The sequence below is a fragment of the Leuresthes tenuis genome, unplaced genomic scaffold (assembly GCF_036924035.1).
Source record: "Leuresthes tenuis unplaced genomic scaffold, fLeuTen1.0.hap1 SCAF_5, whole genome shotgun sequence".
Lineage (NCBI taxonomy): Eukaryota > Metazoa > Chordata > Actinopteri > Atheriniformes > Atherinopsidae > Leuresthes > Leuresthes tenuis.
In genome coordinates this window covers 37827760-37849269 of record NW_027325359.1, presented here as the reverse complement: position 1 = coordinate 37849269, position 21510 = coordinate 37827760, and the positions used below count along the sequence as shown (strand labels likewise).

The window sequence follows — 21510 nt, the reverse complement described above, 5'->3', positions numbered from 1 at the left end:
GTTAGATGGACGGTTCCTAACTCGTTCCCTAACCCTAACCCTAGTGGACGGTACCTCTGTCCTCTGTCTGTCTATCTGTGTGGAGTCGGGATTTAATGACTTCTGGGAAGAGGCAGAAAACACGCTGTGTTTACTCTAAAAACTGAAATCATGCGATTAATTTGACTGAGGCCGGTTTGTGTGGCCCTCTCAGTGGTCCAACTTCTCTGGATAGACTCACTGTTGTTGCACCGAAGCCATTAATGCAAACTCAAACACATTTACTGTGTTTTGTAAGGCAGAGAGTTTAAATCCTCCGTCACTTTTCACTGGCTGAGAGCGAAGTTCTGCTGACAGTTGGTCAACATTGTCATTTTACAGAAAAATTAGCCTTTTTAACCAAGCTTAGAGTTGAGAAACAATTTTACAAGAAGAAAAACAATCAAATGTGTGCAGATTTTAAGCAGATTGTAAGAAAAATACCTAAAAAAAAGCCTTCAAAACAAAAGACTGCTTCGCATTAAAGAAACTTTCCTTTTTGTTGGTCTGATTCATCTTATTTACAACAACATTTTAAAATACAGGTCAAATTTGCTGCAGCTTCTAATAAAATTACAAAACAAATCAGAAGACTGGAGTTGAACTTTTCTGGTTCAGCTTATTGTAGATAGAGGCTTGTATGAACATCAAGATTTCAACACATTAACCTTTTAACTGAGGTTTGAAACAAGAATCCTCTGCTCACATAAAGCTAAACTTTGCTTTGAGGTTAGAATATGTTCCGTTTTGTAGTGGCGGGCAGCCTGAAAACAGATTCCTGAAACCCTTTTCTGCGCCGGTTTGGATGCTCGGAGGACTTCTGCTGCTCGCTCTGGCAATTTTTACACATCAGCTTACGATGTGTTGCCGAGGCAACGGGGAAGTTGTTAACCTGTTGGAGCAGCTAACGGGCTGTCCAAAGACAATGGAAGGCAATATTATTAGTTTCAACGAGACCAACTCTAACAGCTCTCTGCTCAGCTTTAAGACTATCCGGGCAGACAGAGACTGCAGACAGAGCGCTAACAGTAAAGGAGGAGGATCACAGAGCTGGTTAACAACAGATGGTGGAATCCTGGACCTGGCTGCAGGAACAACTCTAACAGCTCTCTGCTCAGCTTTAAGACTATCCGGGCAGACAGAGACTGCAGACAGAGCGCTAACAGTAAAGGAGGAGGATCACAGCGCTGGTTAACAACAGATGGTGGAATCCTGGACCTGGCTGCAGGAACAGCTCTAACAGCTCTCTGCTCAGCTTTAAGACTATCCGGGCAGACAGAGACTGCAGACAGAGCGCTAACAGTAAAGGAGGAGGATCACAGAGCTGGTTAACAACAGATGGTGGAATCCTGGACCTGGCTGCAGGAACAACTCTAACAGCTCTCTGCTCAGCTTTAAGACTATCCGGGCAGACAGAGACTGCAGACAGAGCGCTAACAGTAAAGGAGGAGGATCACAGAGCTGGTTAACAACAGATGGTGGAATCCTGGACCTGGCTGCAGGAACAACTCTAACAGCTCTCTGCTCAGCTTTAAGACTATCCGGGCAGACAGAGACTGCAGACAGAGCGCTAACAGTAAAGGAGGAGGATCACAGAGCTGGTTTACAACAGATGGTGGAATCCTGGACCTGGCTGCAGGAACAACTCTAACAGCTCTCTGCTCAGCTTTAAGACTATCCGGGCAGACAGAGACTGCAGACAGAGCGCTAACAGTAAAGGAGGAGGATCACAGAGCTGGTTAACAACAGATGGTGGAATCCTGAGATCCTGGGAGAGTTCACCTGAGTTACCTGCTGACGCTGTGTGTGACATCATCAGCTGAGCTGTTGCTAAGCTACAGAAACAGCAGCCCAACCACTGATGGAGACCTCTGAAGGTTTCTACCTTCCTCTCTGCTGCACTTCAGCTTCCCACATGTTTGTCAGTCTATTTATATCTCATTTTATCTATCTATAACAAGAGCATATCTTTAATAATAATAATAATAATACTGCAGCAGTATAATTTCCCTTCGGGGATTAATAGCTGAATAGAATTTATAGTTATTGATTAATCTTTTCCTGATCCACTGGAAGATTTTAAAGTTTTACATTTCTAAGTTGGGGAAGTCATTGCAGTAAAACAGTAAAAACTGTATCTACGTGTTAGAGGTGTGTTTACATCATGTAACAGCCTCAGAATATGTTATTAATCGTTTAAAAGTTCTCCTCAGATGCTTCTTTTAATGCAGCTTCCTCCCTGCTCGGCTTTAACTTCTTGCTACAGCAGTGCAGATGATGGCAAAGACTGTCTCAGACCACTTTGCCTCTGAGCTTCCTTTAAAAGGCAGGACAAACGCTGCTGCCTCCCTGATATTAACACTAGCTACTTATTTACTGGAGCCAGGGAAAAGCCCAGAGACCACAGTCGCCTGTTGGGACTCTGCGTAGTTATTTATTTATCTGATTGTATCTCTTTATACCGTTCATGTCATTAACTATCCGCCCCATGCCTCCCTTAAAACTAGAAGTCTGTACTCATGCAACCATGAACTGTCCAGTTTAAGACCACACAGAATATCTCTGATCTCCTTTTAGACTCATTACTCATCATAGAACAAGCTTATGCTTCTTCTTCCTATTTGTGTGCCGACTAAAACTGAAGAAAACTTACCAACATTTTAAGGTGTGAAGTTTTATTGTACCTGAGCTGAGAAACAGATATCTGTAACAGCTTAAAGGCAGTCGGACAAATGCATGTGCAAATGTATTTTATGACTAATTTTACATAATCTGTGACCCGCTAACATCTGTCTTGTATCTGCAGTGGGAAAGGTTACAATCTGCATTTAGTCCCGTGTCAAATAATGTGTTTACGGTGCTCAGATGGGGGTGAGCATGGTTCACTTTTAACAGATGTTTACTATCTGCAGTGATTAAGGGAACCGAGGAATCTGTTGCAGCAGACTGGATGGCTGTAGGGTCGAATCACGGTCCAGAACACAGCAACAACAAAGGTTAGAAAGAAGAAGCAGGCAACACATGTTCAAATCTGATTGGCTCAGAAGATGGAGGGGCAGAGTTCAGCTGCAGCTCAAACCTGATTGGTTCAGAGCAAAAGCTGGAATAAAGAGCAATGACTTCCTGGATAAAGGCTAAGTGGAGCGGAGGAGTGCATAAAGAAAGGATAAAAGAAAAAATTGAAACTATAGAGGATAAGTTAACAAAATAATTTAAATTAAAATACTTTATATTGTTCCTTTGTTTTATTTATTTTTTCTTTTATTTGTCTTTAAATGTCCACATTCATGTAGTTCGGTGTAAGTTATTCATCTTCTTATTTTACCAATGTACCGAAGGCTCATCTGATTATAAGGCGCACCCTCAGTTATGGGGTCTGTATTTAACCCATACATAAGGTGCACCTGATTATAAGGCGCACGTATTACCTGATGTTCTCTGATTATCGCTGCCAGCCCACGTCGTGCATGTGGCAAAAGGTGGTAAAATTGGTTAATACTAACTTCTACTTAAACTCTACTCAGGTTCTCCCATCCAAACCAACCTATGAGACACCTACTGGACAGCCAAGTGGTTCTGGACAGCCAAGTGGTTCTGGACAGCCAAGTGGTTCTGGGTCTACATGAGCGCCATCGGATCAGATTAATGGCTAAATTACAATAATAAGCTTAATCCGATAAGAAATCGAATCGGATCGGATTAAGCCCCCGAGATAACCCGATCCAAACGTAGACGACAGTGGATCGGATCGAGCGTTCTGCTCCAGATATTTTCCGCGATCGTCCCCTGGAAGTGGAAGGAGACGATATTCCTGTTGCTGCCGTCAGACAGAAAGAAACAAGGCGATGGAGAACGTTGTGCATCGTCTGTTCCATAACCAGCTCATCACAGATGGAGAGGGACGCAGCTTCATCTCGCTCTGCGTTCTCCATCTTTCTGAATGCCTGAGTTTGTTGTTGTTGGTGGTGAAGACGTCAACAGGAAGTGGCTCTATTAGCGATAGCTGAAATGGGGACAGCGCCACCTATGGTACCGGGGTATGACACGCTTTGTGCCAGTGATTCCATTCATTCACCGCCATATATCCAAGGATAATTACCCTCAGATAAGGAGCAGAACCCAACTGTAGCTTCAGTTAATCTCAGCATCTGGACCCACTGAGTGTTCTAAATCAGATTGAGTCTAACTGGGTGCATCCTGACACTTTAGGGTACTTTTTTTTTTCTTCATTATTTTAAACTCAACCGTATCCACCTGGGGAAAGGGTTTGATCTATGAATCTGAAACTATTTCCCTTTATGTTTTTAAGCAGTCTGTACAGTTGACTTATCTCTAATGAACAAAGCAGGATGAGCTCCGCTTTCTACCCCATAGCTGTGCTGGCTCCTCGGTCTTTACTGTACAGCAGCATATAAATGGGGGGGGGGAACCACTTTTTTTCCCCTCTGGGACCATCTAGATTGTGTTTTGTATGGTGCTAAAACTTTAGAAGGTGCAGCCTTATTTTGGAGTATTTAAAATGTAACGTTCCTCTTTTTTCTACAGGGTATAAAACACATTTTAAATAGGGACTTGATGGAAACAAGTGGCTGTGACAGAACACCACTGCTATTTACTTCACTGATTAAAGAGCATCTTAAATTAACTGTGCAATGAAAAACTAATACATTGTGAGCTGTGCTTAAACTTATTTTCACAGCAAAATAAGCACACCCTCAGACTCCTGGATACAAAAACTAAATTAAACACATCTGATGGCTTGAGGCTGACACTCACCATTAGCTGAACTGGGTTTTATTCAGCATTTTGGCATCAAAACAAAATGGCGGCTGCACAGTAACACCGCATTGAAGCTGCCGTCATGATCGCTCCTTTGATCAAGTTTCACACTTTTACAGCTCTTAATCTAAACTGGTAATTATGTTCAAGTCCAATTCAATGAATATAAATATTTAGTTTAAAATGTAATATTGGATATGAACACAAAATGCTGCTTTACAAATGGTTTTAAATTGCTTGTCTTTGTCTAAACAACACAGGAGTTCAACAATGAAGTGAAGACAGCCCGAGTTTTACTTGGTTTCTTTCCTGTTGCTGCAGGAACAAAACGTTTGTAACAACAGAGCAACTCCAGAACCAGAGCGGTTAAGTTTGTGAATTACCGGTTACAAACTCAACAGAATATTTGATAAAAACAGTATGACTCATGAGGTCTCCTCAGCCTGGCTTTGGATGGCTTTCATTATTTCAGCTTCCAAAGCCCGATTGCTCAACTCCCCCCACCCTGCCCCCTTCAGCCTCTAAACAGTTCCTGGTGCCTACATCTGGAGCGTTAGCCCAGCATTAGCGTGCTAATTGATCCTCTGAAGGGCAGCGGCGGGCAGCAGCCAACACAGTGGTGGATGGAGGTACATGTGGCGCTAAGAAAGGACTTTTGTTCTCTGGGCCCCCACGCTCTCGTTCCCTGTGTGGAAAAAGTGAGATGGGGGGTGGAGGTTTGCAGAAAAGGAGGGGTGACCTTCTAAAAACAGCCTCTTTCTCTTTCTGTCACCCAGTTGCGCACACTGTGAAAATCAATGAATTAGGCCGAGTAAAAATGTCATAACGGGGTTGAACTCTGAGAAAGAGTCAGAAAAGCGTGTTCAGATGATGGAACACAAACAATACAGCCAACCTACAGCGTTAGGGAACGGTTACGGTGCAACGTGTGCAGTAATGCCAGACAAGCTGAGACTCTGGAGAACTGGAACAGGAGAACTTTATCTGCACATAATGAGCTCTGGAGCTGAAGAACTGGAACAGGAGAACTTTATCTGCACATAATGAGCTCTGGAGCTGAAGAACTGGAACAGGAGAACTTTATCTGCACATAATGAGACTCTGGAGCTGAAGAACTGGAACAGGAGAACTTTATCTGCACATAATGAGATGAACGCCGTACATTTACTCAGCAGATGGTTATAATCGAAGAAGGAACACTTCAGACATGTGAACTGGGAAGTTAAGGATCAAACCAGCAACTTCCTACATAAGAGAAAACCACCAAGTAAAGAGACTTTCTCCCAGAGTTTGTGATGCTTCCTCACAACGTAAGAGCTGCTGGACAGAGGAGGCCCAGCTTCCAAACCAACACCCCCTTTTTGTGTGAGAGTTGCTGCTTAGAACCAGTTCCACATCATTACTCCACTGGAATCACATGTTTTAACTCTGATTGCAATGTAGCCGAGCCGCAATTAACAATCACTACCAGCAGTTACTCGGACTGAGTTTACACCCTTTTAATGAGTTAATGAAGCTGCTGAGCATCGTACTTTGCAGAGGACACGGCACATCGGCCAAGTGAAGTTTCTGTTTAGAATAAAAAGCTCTTTCCTTTAGTAAGAGACACAGCGGACAGCAAAGAATTTTCATCAATTCTAGTTGTTTTCAGAAGTCAGCCCCAATCTGTTGCATTATGAATTTCTGTCTACTGTATTTTCCAGACTATAAGTCTCACCACCGGACTATAAGTCTCACCGGACTATAAGTCTCACCACCGGACTATAAGTCTCACCACCGGACTATAAGTCTCACCACCGGACTATAAGTCTCACCACCGGACTATAAGTCTCACCACCGGACTATAAGTCTCACCACCGGACTATAAGTCTCACCACCGGACTATAAGTCTCACCACCGGACTATAAGTCTCACCACCGGACTATAAGTCTCACCACCGGACTATAAGTCTCACCACCGGACTATAAGTCTCACCGGACTATAAGTCTCACCACCGGACTATAAGTCTCACCACCGGACTATAAGTCTCACCGGACTATAAGTCTCACTTATTTAGGAATTTATTTCACAAAGTCCATGACCAAGAACAGACCATGTTGATAGTGGACTGGATAGTGTAGTTGTATGATTGCCACCTTTCATGTGGGAGACCTGGGTTCAAATCCCCTGCATGAAAGGTATTACCTCCAGTAGGGGTCCTTAGGCAAGACCCCCTTACCCTACCTGTAAGTCGCTTTGGATAAAAGCGTCTGTTAAATGCAGAAACATGCAACATGCATATTGATAATATGATCCGGTGACACGTTGTGTTCAGTTCCTTTTCAACGAGCTCACAGAAACTGTCATGCTTGGCTTGGAAGTCTGCCGGCAGTTTCTGACACCGCTGTCCGTGCTCTGATAGCGAGGCGGCTGCGTTGCATGAAGCCGTAACGCCAACAAGGCCCGCCTGCAAAGTCACTCATGTTCAACCCCAAGTACCAGAGCGTGGAGACGCAACCGTTGTTCTCTCCTGGCAGTGCACCCACCTGTGGACTTGTTCTGGCTTCTTGCTTTCAGCCCGCGATTAGCTTTCTTTGTTAGCACATAGTTACAAGCCCAGAGTGTCCTCTCGCGGCTGCAGATAGCAACGCTTACTTCCTGGTTCATGCCAGCATGAATTTTACATTTAAAACATGTTAAATTATATCTATTTTGTCGCAGGACCAGCCAAACTATGAAAAAAATGTGACTTATACTCTGGAAAATACTTTTTATATATATACAGATACACACACACACATATAGTGAATGAGGAATTCCTTTCAGAGCTGTCAGGTACGGCTCTGGACCCAAAGAATTTCAATCAGATGTTTAATTATATAAACAGTTTCTTCCTGGAACAGAAACTCTAGAACAGAGTTCCACCCAGAACATTTTGGAAATGCACCTTCACCTGCAGTAGGGTTAGGCTTTAAAGCTGCCAAAACGGTGATTTTTAAAAGATTTTTTAATCCTGTATGGTTCTCTCAGACTTTCCTTCAGCCAAAACCAGCAGAAATCAATCAACTGGTCACCATGTGAAACTCTAAACACCGAGCCCCTGCTCCCATTCTCCACTCTGACAAGATGTTCTATCCAAAACCTATTTACACAGTTTTATAGGGAGACTAAATATTAGTTCTGAAATCACATCTGAGTTTTTGCCGTGAGTGAAGCCGGAACTTCCACAATCTGGACTGATATGAAACCTTATTTTTAAAGCCATTTGTCAACCAACACACTCCCTGATGGCTGTTAAACAAGCAGCGCTCCAACAGAGGAAGACAGATATAAACCTGTGACAAACGTACCCTGGTGGCAGTGGTCTCTCCCAAGTTGTGGTTTTGGTGTTGTGGTCGACATAGTAGACTCTACCATGAGGCAAAACTCGCTGCTCCCAGCTGCAAAGACACACAAACACGCACAGATACACATCAACTCCAAGACTAAACACTTTACGAAAACAGGGTGCTCCTTTTCTAAAATGACACAATTAACATAGCTTCTATGAGACTATTCAGAGGACAGGGAGTGTCCAGCTGCTCCTCAAGGAACAAAAGTACATTAAGTCAGAAAGCAGAAAGCAGCATTGATGCAATAAATCCAGAGGAAACTCGAAAACTGACTTAATAACCCATAATCACTCACTTAAGTTGTTGGGCGGCAATTACGCACCAAAACATCCCATCTATCTTTGTTACTGTGCGTTTTACTTCATGTTCTCACCTTAATAAGACTCGGCTCAACCGGGGCGAGAAGGAGAAATAAAAGTCGTGGAATCGTTGCTTCTACAACAAATTTCCTCACCGAATTATTCACGTCGCCCCCGTGAATACGGGCCGGTTATCACGTGTCCTCGCGGGCTTCCGTAGTCTCAGGCTAAGCTAATATTAGATGATTTTTCACAACAGCTTATCGAACAAAACAGGTGCAATTATCAACATCATCACAGCTGCATTCGATTCAAAGCTGTGAGAAAGGATTAAATTCCAAACTCTTACAGTGCAAATGTCTCCACTATTTCACTGAAACTGGGTGGAAACGCCATTTAGTTTCTTGGTAGGTCAAACGAGATTAAAGTGCAGGTTCCAGACCTGAATTTAAAGGCATTTTCATTCATTTCAGTGTAGAAATTAAAAGAGGTTTTATACACAGTCCCACAATAAGTGGCTGCACCATCACAGGCATGTGGTGCTAACGCTACGGCTAATCTGTCTGAGGTTTGTAGAAAGATTAGAAGTTATATTTCTGTTTTTGCATCTCATTTATCTTTCCTTCATGTTTTAACATGTTTTAGCCTGCAGATGGATGCGCCTTTGAAAATAATTTGTTAGTATGCGGTGAGAGTCAAATCAAAGATCAGTTTCCACCTTAAGATGAACGACTTCTTTAACTTTTTCTTCCTCAGCCAGAGGAACATTGTATGGAGCTCCTGCTGCATTCGGTTAGTCTTTTATTATCAGCAGCCCTGATGTTAGAAAACAAGCTTTAAAATATTCTGTATTATTCACATCCATAAAAAGAAGAAAACTGTCCTTTTCTATCAGGCCGCGTTGCTTCATTTCCTCCTGTAGTGTCGTAAGACGGCGTTTCTAAAGGTATGATTAAATGATGCAATGATTTCCACTGTCTGTCTGCCGTTTCTAACTTGGAGCTGCTGAAGCACCGACTCTTACCCTGCTGGGAGGGAGTCTGTGCTGGGCTCTGTGGAGCTGGTCTGCTCAGAGCTGGAGGTGGCGCTCGGGCTGGGCTCTGCCAGGTTGGCCGGGCCCAGCGCGTCCTGACCAAGGGAGGGGCTGCTGCCGCTGCTGCTGGCGGCTGGAGATCGGCCCGATGGAGAGGATGAGGGAGGAGTCTGCCGGGCCACGCCTCCACGACTGCTCTCCAGCCCGTTAGATGTCAACTCGACTTTATCTGAGAGAAGAAACAGAGTAAGAGAAGATCAGCACCATCTGTTGTTCTTTCAGATATTCACCTTGACACAATTCTTACTTTACCCCCAACACCAGTCCTGCTGCTTCTAAGTGAAGCGTCTGGCACATTCAGCCAGGCTCCAGTCTGCAGGTCACAGCTGGGTACAAACCCTGTGAAACACAGCGAGCACCTGCTTTACCTGCGCTGCCTCCAGGGCTGTCGTGACTTTTAGAGGAACGCCGGCGCCCAGAGGATCCCGGGCCTGGGATCTGCTCCTCCATCAACTCCCCATTCGTCAGAGAGTTCCCTCTTGAGCCCCCCGGGGACTCTCCCTGCGGACCCCCCACTGAGTGCCGGTTGCTCCTGCAACCAAATAAACCCGAAACAGAGAGAAAAGAGATGGAAAGAGCAGGAGAGGGGAAGAGAGCAGGAGGTGAGGAGGGAAGGCCAGAGATGAGACAAAGCAGCACATCGGCTGTGTTCCCTGTAATTAAAATCTATTGTTCTTCTCTGTCCTTTAAACTGCTGAGTCAGCTCAGAGTGACGCCCTGCTGTTCCTGACTAAGTGCTGGCACGGGTGCAGATGTGTTCACGGGCAAAGCGGCGCACAAAAACAAACACGGAGGTGTCCGTGTCGGCGACTTTTCCTCTCCGGACGCGGCCGTATTTTCCTACTGCTAAAAATACAACTTCGTTTCTTTCCATCAAGAATTTTCACACAAAGAAAAACAGGCTGGCTTTCCCTCCCCAGCAGCGAGGAATGCTGCGGCCGCGCTTGGACGGCCTTCAACAAAACCTGGTTCAGGACACTGCCGTTTACCACCGATGCGGCGGGTCGGCCCGGCGCGCTGCGTCTGTCTGTCAGTGCATCTGTTCGGCCATCGGAGCTCTGCTCCTTTCACAGGCCAACAGGCAAAGATGCTGCCTGCTTCTCCATGACAGCAGCGGTCTGGACTCTTGGCTGAACTGTGCTTAAATACCCCCCACAATGTTTAGAGGGAAATACCATCTGACCCCATGCACTCCCGCAGAAGAGCTTTGAAATAAATGCAGCCTCCTGCACTATTTATTATCCCACTACCATTCTATCCAGAGTGAGCAGCGTCTGAAACCACACTCCGGGGGGAACAACATGCTGGCTCTCTGCAGAAGTGCTTCAGTCCACCAAGCTGGCAGCGGACCTGTTCACTCGATCCTTTTCTTTGCTTTCCTCCATTTATTTTGAGTACAATTAGGTCCAGGGTTTATGATTTTCGTTTAAGCGCTTTGCAAACAGTGTTTAAGAGAAAGGTTATTACTGTGCATTTATTCTTATTATCATACCAACGTCTGCACAGTTTTCAAAGCGGCAGCATGAAGAATTCTCCTGGATTTTGACGTCTGAAAAGCTGTTTTTGTCTGTCTGGGAGCGTGTGAAAGCTGGCTGATGAGCCACCTCCGACACGTCTTCTTAAATTATGATCCAAAGGCTAACTTGCAGCTCGACTTTCTCCAGTTTTACTCATATAGAATTAAACTTTAATGACAAAAAGACCTGAAAGTGGCTTCCAAACCAAACCTTTTTGGAAAAGGTAAACCTCCCACCAGAGTGCTTCTTATTTTCTGGCTTTCATCAAATATCTGCTCGAGTTTTACCCCCCCTCCCCTGCTGCCTTCTACTGCTCTGCTTTCGTATTTATAATAATGAATAAATCTGCCTGTGTGTTTGCTTTCCTCAGCAGCCAGTCTACCTTAAAGCTGTTGGATGCAGGCTGAGGACCTACGGTGAGGGAGAGTTCTACATATGTCTTCTCTAAGAGTTTTTCAGGCTGAGGCCGAAGCTCGACTGGATGTTCGAAGGAAGCTCAGCTCTGCTCTGATTGGTTGATTTGCTGTCAGCAGCCTTAAGCATTAGGGTCAGAGTATCCTTATTATTATTATTATCATCCTTTGAACAGCAGTAAAACGTCACATCTTCCCACTGTTGACAAGGTTCAAGGTGGGTGTGTTGAAGGTGTATTTCGGCCAGACTTTCAGATGTTTGGGTCCCTTTTAGACTCCCCACAAACAAACAGTGAAATAAAACTGGATCATTCCATCCTCAGAAAACCGAGGAGCTGAATCCACGATCCATTTACTGTGTTTATATTTCTAACTGAGATGATGATCTGACGCTGTTTTAGGAGAAGTTCCCTCATGGATGCAGCTCTTCCCACAGCATGAAGATGCATTTAACCCCATCATTACAGCAGAAATGTGTGTTCGGACCTGCTGTGCGATCCAGCTGTACTGGGAGTCTCCTCACTCTGGGTCCTCCTCAGGTTCGGTCTGTCAGGCTGAAGGATTTCTGCAACACAAACAGATCGAGTCGTGACTGCAGCAACGCAAACGACCTGCCGTCAGCTTAAGGTGTGACAGAACGAAGGCAGCCTGGAGCAGATAGAAGTGAACGTTTGTACTGAAGGACAAAGCAGAAACATTTCAGCTCACAGTTCATAAAGAGTGACTGCAGAGCTGAAAACAGCTGAGTTTTTACACCTAACCCCGTCCAACGTGCACTGTCAGAGTCTAACGTGCACTGTCAGAGTCTAACGTGCACTGTCAGAGTCCAACGTGCACTGTCAGAGTCCAACGTGCACTGTCAGAGTCTGACTGACAGCCTGACTGACAGCCTGACTGACAGCCTGACTGACAGCCTGACTGACAGCCTGACTGACAGCCTGACTGACAGCCTGACTGACAGCCTGACTGACAGCCTGACTGACAGCCTGACTGACAGCCTGACTGACAGCCTGACTGACAGCCTGACTGACAGCCTGACTGACAGCCTGACTGACAGCCTGACTGACAGCCTGACTGACAGCGCTGGCATCGCCATGAAGAAAATCCCGTTTCTATAACAACAGGCAGCAAGGTTTAATGAACGGACTTCAGTGTCTGTACCAATAAAATCCCATCATCTCATTTTATTAAAGGTGTCTGTTAGTTTATTCTACATAAGATACGACAACAGAAAGATATAAACCTATATTTATATGTTTGCAATTAGATTATTTTTCCATATCGTTAGTTCTTTTTAATGTTATTTCAATGTTTACTTCTATTTACCGAATATTCTCCACCTAATCACAGATGAACTGTAGAAATGTGTTTTTGCTAAAAATAAACGATGATTTAAGTGTTTATTATCTATGAAAAACCAACATAAATGCAGATGATGCTACTGCACAAACACTTCAGCTGGAGCGCCTGTGTTGTGTCAGTCCTCTGATTATATTTATAATATGATTATATTTATAATATGATTATAATTATAATATGATTATAATTATGATGTATAAATGGAGCTGCTTTCACTGACACCATCACATGTAGAGGTTGGATGAATGAAGCCTTTCTGCAGCTTTTCTTCATTCATATGATTTATATGTCAACACAGAAAGGTGGTCCACAGATCCCCGAATAAAACAACCTTTAAGTGAACACATATTGGGAAAAAGAAACAGCTGATTCTACTGGTAAAAAACCCTGAATATTGGCAGAAGGCCTAAACAACAGATTCAGTTCCTGAACTCCGGCATCAGGTCACAGATAGTCTGGACATTACGGAGGTTCCTGGAGCTGCTCAGACCTGCAGGAGAAGTAATCCCAGCCAGGCTTATAAGGGAGGTAAAGAAGTCCATGAAGACGTGTGGCGGTGGAGGTAAAGAAGTCCATGAAGACGTGTGGCGGTGGAGGTAAAGTCGGGGGCTTAACAGGGACCATTCATCCATGGGTGTGCGGTGTTGGTGGTGTGAGGGAATGTGTGACTACAATCCAGCTGTGAGTGAAAACCACAGGCCTCCAGCTTGCTTTTCATTAACACTCACTTTCTCCTTGACACACATCATGCAATGAGCAAGAGGCTCAGAGCCTCAAACAGCGGCGTGTTTCCATGCAGCAGATCCTGCTATCTAAAGCTAAGCAAACAGGCAGCCTCACACCGACCCACTCTCTGTTTGCTGCTATGAAAGAGCCTCCTGTGAGTCGGCCTGGTGGACAAGCAGGAAAATAAACAGTGGTCTTCAGGAGAAGCCATTGTGTCATAGCCTGCTCACCCCCCCCCCCCCCCCCCCCCCCCCCGTAACGGCATGGGTCTAATTACGGGTCTGGTGTGTGTCTGCGAGTGCACGGGAGAGCGCACGGGAGAGTGCACGGGAGAGTGCACACCTGTAGAAACATCTCAACAACTAAACTGAAGCAGGAGGTGGATCACAATCTGCAGCGGCTCCAGTTTAAAACATTTAAAGTGAGTAATTTGGCTCATTTCTGACGCTCATCACACTGAGCTCCACTGTTAATTAATCTGTTACAAACCCAGGAGACTACGGGAGGAAACAGATGCGTTCGCTTGCTGTTTGTCCTGCTCCAACACGAATCACAGCCCTGGGACTGTTGGGTGAGCAGAAACCCACCGGCTGATTGGTCGTTTTTCTTCTGTAACATGAAAAATGATGCGTTAAAATAGCCGTTCCTTTTCTTTTGGGTCAGCCACATAATTTTAGACCAACGTGGAAATGCAGAAAACAAAATGACTCAAGTTTCAGGAGAAAAAGAAACGGTTTTAGAAGAGCCGCTGCTTCAGATTTCATTCATGGGCATATTTCAAGTTAAAAGCAAACATATGCAAATTAGTTACAGACTAAATAAAGGCCAAAACTCTGAGCTTTAACTGAGGAAAAGTAAGAATTACAGCTCTTCACTGTGAACTCCTCTGTTTCTAACTTTAAGCACATTCGATTCTTATATAAAAATACCTCAAATTCAGCTTCTTTTGGCATTTAAATCTCTGAATCTAATCAACTTTCCTCATCATTTAAGGAGCTAAGGACAACATTTAAAGAGCAGAAACAGAGGAGATGGACAGACATGTTCATTTTCTTCTTCATGGAAAATGAGAAGAACAAATAATGTTGGGTGAATTATATCATCAGTCCACAGCATAATAACCCAGTAATAATCCAGATTTACTGGCTGTGTTCAGCATATAACTTTATTATTATATAACTTTATTATTACAGATTTACTGGCTGTGTTCAGCATATAACTTTATTATAACTTTATTATTACAGATTTACTGGCTGTGTTCAGCATATAACTTTATTATAACTTTATTATTACAGATTTACTGGCTGTGTTCAGCATATAACTTTATTATAACTTTATTATTACAGATTTACTGGCTGTGTTCAGCATATAACTTTATTATAACTTTATTATTACAGATTTACTGGCTGTGTTCAGCATATAACTTTATTATAACTTTATTATTACAGATTTACTGGCTGTGTTCAGCATATAACTTTATTATAACTTTATTATTACAGATTTACTGGCTGTGTTCAGCATATAACTTTATTATAACTTTATTATTACAGATTTACTGGCTGTGTTCAGCATATAACTTTATTATAACTTTATTATTACAGATTTACTGGCTGTGTTCAGCATATAACTTTATTATAACTTTATTATTACAGATTTACTGGCTGTGTTCAGCATATAACTTTATTATTATATAACTTTATTATTACAGATTTACTGGCTGTGTTCAGCATATAACTTTATTATTATATAACTTTATTATTACAGATTTACTGGCTGTGTTCAGCATATAACTTTATTATAACTTTATTATTACAGGCTGTGTTCAGCATATAACTTTATTATAACTTTATTATTACAGATTTACTGGCTGTGTTCAGCATATAACTTTATTATAACTTTATTATTACAGATTTACTGGCTGTGTTCAGCATATAACTTTATTATAACTTTATTATTACAGATTTACTGGCTGTGTTCAGCATATAACTTTATTATTATATAACTTTATTATTACAGATTTACTGGCTGTGTTCAGCATATAACTTTATTATAACTTTATTATTACAGATTTACTGGCTGTGTTCAGCACATAACTTTATTATAACTTTATTATTACAGATTTACTGGCTGTGTTCAGCACATAACTTTATTATAACTTTATTATTACAGATTTACTGGCTGTGTTCAGCATATAACTTTATTATAACTTTATTATTACAGATTTACTGGCTGTGTTCAGCATATAACTTTATTATAACTTTATTATTACAGATTTACTGGCTGTGTTCAGCATATAACTTTATTATAACTTTATTATTACAGATTTACTGGCTGTGTTCAGCATATAACTTTATTATAACTTTATTATTACAGATTTACTGGCTGTGTTCAGCATATAACTTTATTATAACTTTATTATTACAGGCTGTGTTCAGCATATAACTTTATTATAACTTTATTATTACAGATTTACTGGCTGTGTTCAGCATATAACTTTATTATAACTTTATTATTACAGATTTACTGGCTGTGTTCAGCATATAACTTTATTATAACTTTATTATTACATATTTACTGGCTGTGTTCAGCATATAACTTTATTATAACTTTATTATTACAGATTTACTGGCTGTGTTCAGCATATAACTTTATTATTATATAACTTTATTATTACAGATTTACTGGCTGTGTTCAGCATATAACTTTATTATTATATAACTTTATTATTACAGATTTACTGGCTGTGTTCAGCATATAACTTTATTATAACTTTATTATTACAGGCTGTGTTCAGCATATAACTTTATTATAACTTTATTATTACAGATTTACTGGCTGTGTTCAGCACATAACTTTATTATAACTTTATTATTACAGATTTACTGGCTGTGTTCAGCATATAACTTTATTATAACTTTATTATTACAGATTTACTGGCTGTGTTCAGCATATAACTTTATTATAACTTTATTATTACAGATTTACTGGCTGTGTTCAGCATATAACTTTATTATAACTTTATTATTACAGATTTACTGGCTGTGTTCAGCATATAACTTTATTATAACTTTATTATTACAGGCTGTGTTCAGCATATAACTTTATTATAACTTTATTATTACAGATTTACTGGCTGTGTTCAGCATATAACTTTATTATAACTATTATTATTACAGATTTACTGGCTGTGTTCAGCACATAACTTTATTATAACTTTATTATTACAGATTTACTGGCTGTGTTCAGCATATAACTTTATTATAACTATTATTATTACAGATTTACTGGCTGTGTTCAGCACATAACTTTATTATAACTTTATTATTACAGATTTACTGGCTGTGTTCAGCATATAACTTTATTATAACTTTATTATTACAGATTTACTGGCTGTGTTCAGCATATAACTTTATTATAACTATTATTATTACAGATTTACTGGCTGTGTTCAGCACATAACTTTATTATAACTTTATTATTACAGATTTACTGGCTGTGTTCAGCACATAACTTTATTATAACTATTATTATTACAGATTTACTGGCTGTGTTCAGCATATAACTTTATTATAACTTTATTATTACAGATTTACTGGCTGTGTTCAGCATATAACTTTATTATAACTTTATTATTACAGATTTACTGGCTGTGTTCAGCATATAACTTTATTATAACTATTATTATTACAGATTTACTGGCTGTGTTCAGCACATAACTTTATTATAACTTTATTATTACAGATTTACTGGCTGTGTTCAGCACATAACTTTATTATAACTATTATTATTACAGATTTACTGGCTGTGTTCAGCATATAACTTTATTATAACTTTATTATTACAGATTTACTGGCTGTGTTCAGCATATAACTTTATTATAACTTTATTATTACAGATTTACTGGCTGTGTTCAGCATATAACTTTATTATAACTTTATTATTACAGATTTACTGGCTGTGTTCAGCATATAACTTTATTATAACTTTATTATTACAGATTTACTGGCTGTGTTCAGCATATAACTTTATTATAACTTTATTATTACAGATTTACTGGCTGTGTTCAGCATATAACTTTATTATAACTTTATTATTACAGATTTACTGGCTGTGTTCAGCATATAACTTTATTATAACTTTATTATTACAGATTTACTGGCTGTGTTCAGCATATAACTTTATTATAACTTTATTATTACAGATTTACTGGCTGTGTTCAGCATATAACTTTATTATAACTTTATTATTACAGATTTACTGGCTGTGTTCAGCACATCTTGTTGTGATACTGAGCTTTAGTCGCGTTAGTTTAAACAAGGCCCAAAACTTTTCCCTCAGCAGTGACTGTGAGGTACTTCTGCTGCAAACCTTTGGCTCATGCAGCCCCTAAATGCACAGATTCGAGCGTGACGTGTCGAGCCTCGTTACTCGTTGGGCTGAACGTAAAGCGGCTCCTGCTTCGGTGGGACAGAACCTTTGGATATATGGGGAGTGTTTGTGAGAACTAAACTTGTGCAAAGCGTGCCAATGTTTGCAGAGTTTAAATGTTTCTGCTCTGGCTTCTGTTTTTCACCATCTTTCAAAGGTAAGGGGTCTGTTTACGAAGCCCACCACGTGCACGTGCACATGCACGTGTGTGTGTGAGAAAAGCTGCCAGTAACCCAACAGAGCTGCGTTCAGAGCGGGAACACAGAGCGCCTTCACACCAGCAGCAGGCAACACACCCCACCTTTATGCATTTTATATATCCAGGCAGCTCACACACGTGCAAAATGTAAAACACATGTGCACGTGCACGGGCACGTGCACGTCTGCATCCACACTCCTGAGAAAATAAAACAAACGCACAAAGACGAGCGCCTGAACATGAAGCTCTGCTCTGAGAGGGCACACTTCAGCCTTGTGTTCACTTATTCACTTAAGCAGACGTCAGCCTGCAGGTCAGCAGAGGAAACCCCCCCCCCCCCCCCCCCCCCCCCACATGCACGCCGCTCCGGGATCACAGGAGGCGATTGTGCTGCCGAGCTGCAAGCAATGAGGCTCAATTACGCAATTCTCTGAAACAAATTAGACAAAAGCGGCCCTGATGTCTTTGATTATGTGTGAGAGTCTCCAAAGAACAGCGAAGCGGGACGGCTTCATTCATCACAGGCTGACCTCTGACCTGCACACACGCTGAAACCACAGACACAACTCTGTTCAGCTCGTTACCATGGTTACTCCCTTAGATTACGAGTCGGCTTACCTTCAAAACGAGTCATCCTATATAACAGGAAATATGCTTATTCGCTTTATGCTAAAAACCCAGAGCTGCAGTTTCAGTAGCTCAGCTGAGCATGAAGACTGGAGCCAGCGTGGCTCTGTCAAAGTGTTTGATTAAGAACTGGAAAACAGTCAAAGTGTTGGATTAAGAACTGGAAAACAGTCAAAGTGTTTGATTAAGAACTGGAAAACAGTCAAAGTGTTTGATTAAGAACTGGAAAACAGTCAAAGTGTTTGATTAAGAACTGGAAAACAGTCAAAGTGTTGGATTAATAACTGGAAAACAGTCAAAGTGTTTGATTAAGAACTGGAAAACAGTCAAAGTGTTTGATTAATAACTGGAAAACAGTCAAAGTGTTTGATTAATAACTGGAAAACAGTCAAAGTGTTGGATTAATAACTGGAAAACAGTCAAAGTGTTTGATTAAGAACTGGAAAACAGTCAAAGTGTTTGATTAAGAACTGGAAAACAGTCAAAGTGTTGGATTAATAACTGGAAAACAGTCAAAGTGTTTGATTAATAACTGGAAAACAGTCAAAGTGTTTGATTAAGAACTGGAAAACAGTCAAAGTGTTTGATTAATAACTGGAAAACAGTCAAAGTGTTTGATTAATAACTGGAAAACAGTCAAAGTGTTTGATTAATAACTGGAAAACAGTCAAAGTGTTTGATTAAGAACTGGAAAACAGTCAAAGTGTTTGATTAATAACTGGAAAACAGTCAAAGTGTTTGATTAAGAACTGGAAAACAGTCAAAGTGTTGGATTAATAACTGGAAAACAGTCAAAGTGTTTGATTAATAACTGGAAAACAGTCAAAGTGTTTGATTAATAACTGGAAAACAGTCAAAGTGTTTGATTAATAACTGGAAAACAGTCAAAGTGTTTGATTAATAACTGGAAAACAGTCAAAGTGTTTGATTAATAACTGGAAAACAGTCAAAGTGTTGGATTAATAACTGGAAAACAGTCAAAGTGTTTGATTAATAACTGGAAAACAGTCAAAGTGTTTGATTAAGAACTGGAAAACAGTCAAAGTGTTTGATTAAGAACTGGAAAACAGTCAAAGTGTTGGATTAATAACTGGAAAACAGTCAAAGTGTTTGATTAATAACTGGAAAACAGTCAAAGTGTTTGATTAAGAACTGGAAAACAGTCAAAGTGTTTGATTAAGAACTGGAAAACAGTCAAAGTGTTTGATTAATAACTGGAAAACAGTCAAAGTGTTGGATTAATAACTGGAAAACAGTCAAAGTGTTTGATTAATAACTGGAAAACAGTCAAAGTGTTTGATTAAGAACTGGAAAACAGTCAAAGTGTTGGATTAATAACTGGAAAACAGTCAAAGTGTTTGATTAATAACTGGAAAACAGTCAAAGTGTTTGATTAATAACTGGAAAACAGTCAAAGTGTTTGATTAAGAACTGGAAAACAGTCAAAGTGTTTGATTAATAACTGGAAAACAGTCAAAGTGTTTGATTAATAACTGGAAAACAGTCAAAGTGTTTGATTAATAACTGGAAAACAGTCAAAGTGTTTGATTAATAACTGGAAAACAGTCAAAGTGTTTGATTAATAACTGGAAAACAGTCAAAGTGTTTGATTAAGAACTGGAAAACAGTCAAAGTGTTTGATTAATAACTGGAAAACAGTCAAAGTGTTTGATTAATAACTGGAAAACAGTCAAAGTGTTTGATTAATAACTGGAAAACAGTCAAAGTGTTTGATTAATAACTGGAAAACAGTCAAAGTGTTTGATTAATAACTGGAAAACAGTCAAAGTGTTTGATTAATAACTGGAAAACAGTCAAAGTGTTTGATTAATAACTGGAAAACAGTCAAAGTGTTTGATTAATAACTGGAAAACAGTCAAAGTGTTTGATTAAGAACTGGAAAACAGTCAAAGTGTTGGATTAATAACTGGAAAACAGTCAAAGTGTTTGATTAATAACTGGAAAACAGTCAAAGTGTTTGATTAAGAACTGGAAAACAGTCAAAGTGTTTGATTAATAACTGGAAAACAGTCAAAGTGTTTGATTAATAACTGGAAAACAGTCAAAGTGTTTGATTAAGAACTGGAAAACAGTCAAAGTGTTTGATTAATAACTGGAAAACAGTCAAAGTGTTTGATTAATAACTGGAAAACAGTCAAAGTGTTTGATTAATAACTGGAAAACAGTCAAAGTGTTTGATTAATAACTGGAAAACAGTCAAAGTGTTTGATTAATAACTGGAAAACAGTCAAAGTGTTTGATTAATAACTGGAAAACAGTCAAAGTGTTTGATTAAGAACTGGAAAACAGTCAAAGTGTTTGATTAATAACTGGAAAACAGTCAAAGTGTTTGATTAAGAACTGGAAAACAGTCAAAGTGTTTGATTAAGAACTGGAAAACAGTCAAAGTGTTTGATTAATAACTGGAAAACAGTCAAAGTGTTTGATTAATAACTGGAAAACAGTCAAAGTGTTTGATTAAGAACTGGAAAACAGTCAAAGTGTTTGATTAATAACTGGAAAACAGTCAAAGTGTTTGATTAAGAACTGGAAAACAGTCAAAGTGTTTGATTAAGAACTGGAAAACAGTCAAAGTGTTGGATTAATAACTGGAAAACAGTCAAAGTGTTTGATTAATAACTGGAAAACAGTCAAAGTGTTTGATTAATAACTGGAAAACA

General features: G+C 40.3%; 1 protein-coding gene across 4 annotated transcripts in view; it reads right to left on the bottom strand.

The window, feature by feature from the left end:
* wwp2 (WW domain containing E3 ubiquitin protein ligase 2) overlaps positions 1 to 21510 on the bottom strand; it is a 304365-nt gene that overhangs the window by 33345 nt on the left and 249510 nt on the right. For all 4 annotated transcript variants that reach the window (XM_072386810.1, XM_072386807.1, XM_072386808.1 and 1 more), the window contains 4 exons: positions 11977 to 12055; positions 9929 to 10092; positions 9492 to 9729; positions 8127 to 8216 (listed from right to left, as the gene is read on the bottom strand). In XM_072386810.1, the coding sequence (XP_072242911.1) occupies positions 8127 to 8216; positions 9492 to 9729; positions 9929 to 10092; positions 11977 to 12055 (571 nt within the window). The remainder of the gene's footprint in view (positions 1 to 8126; positions 8217 to 9491; positions 9730 to 9928; positions 10093 to 11976; positions 12056 to 21510) is intronic.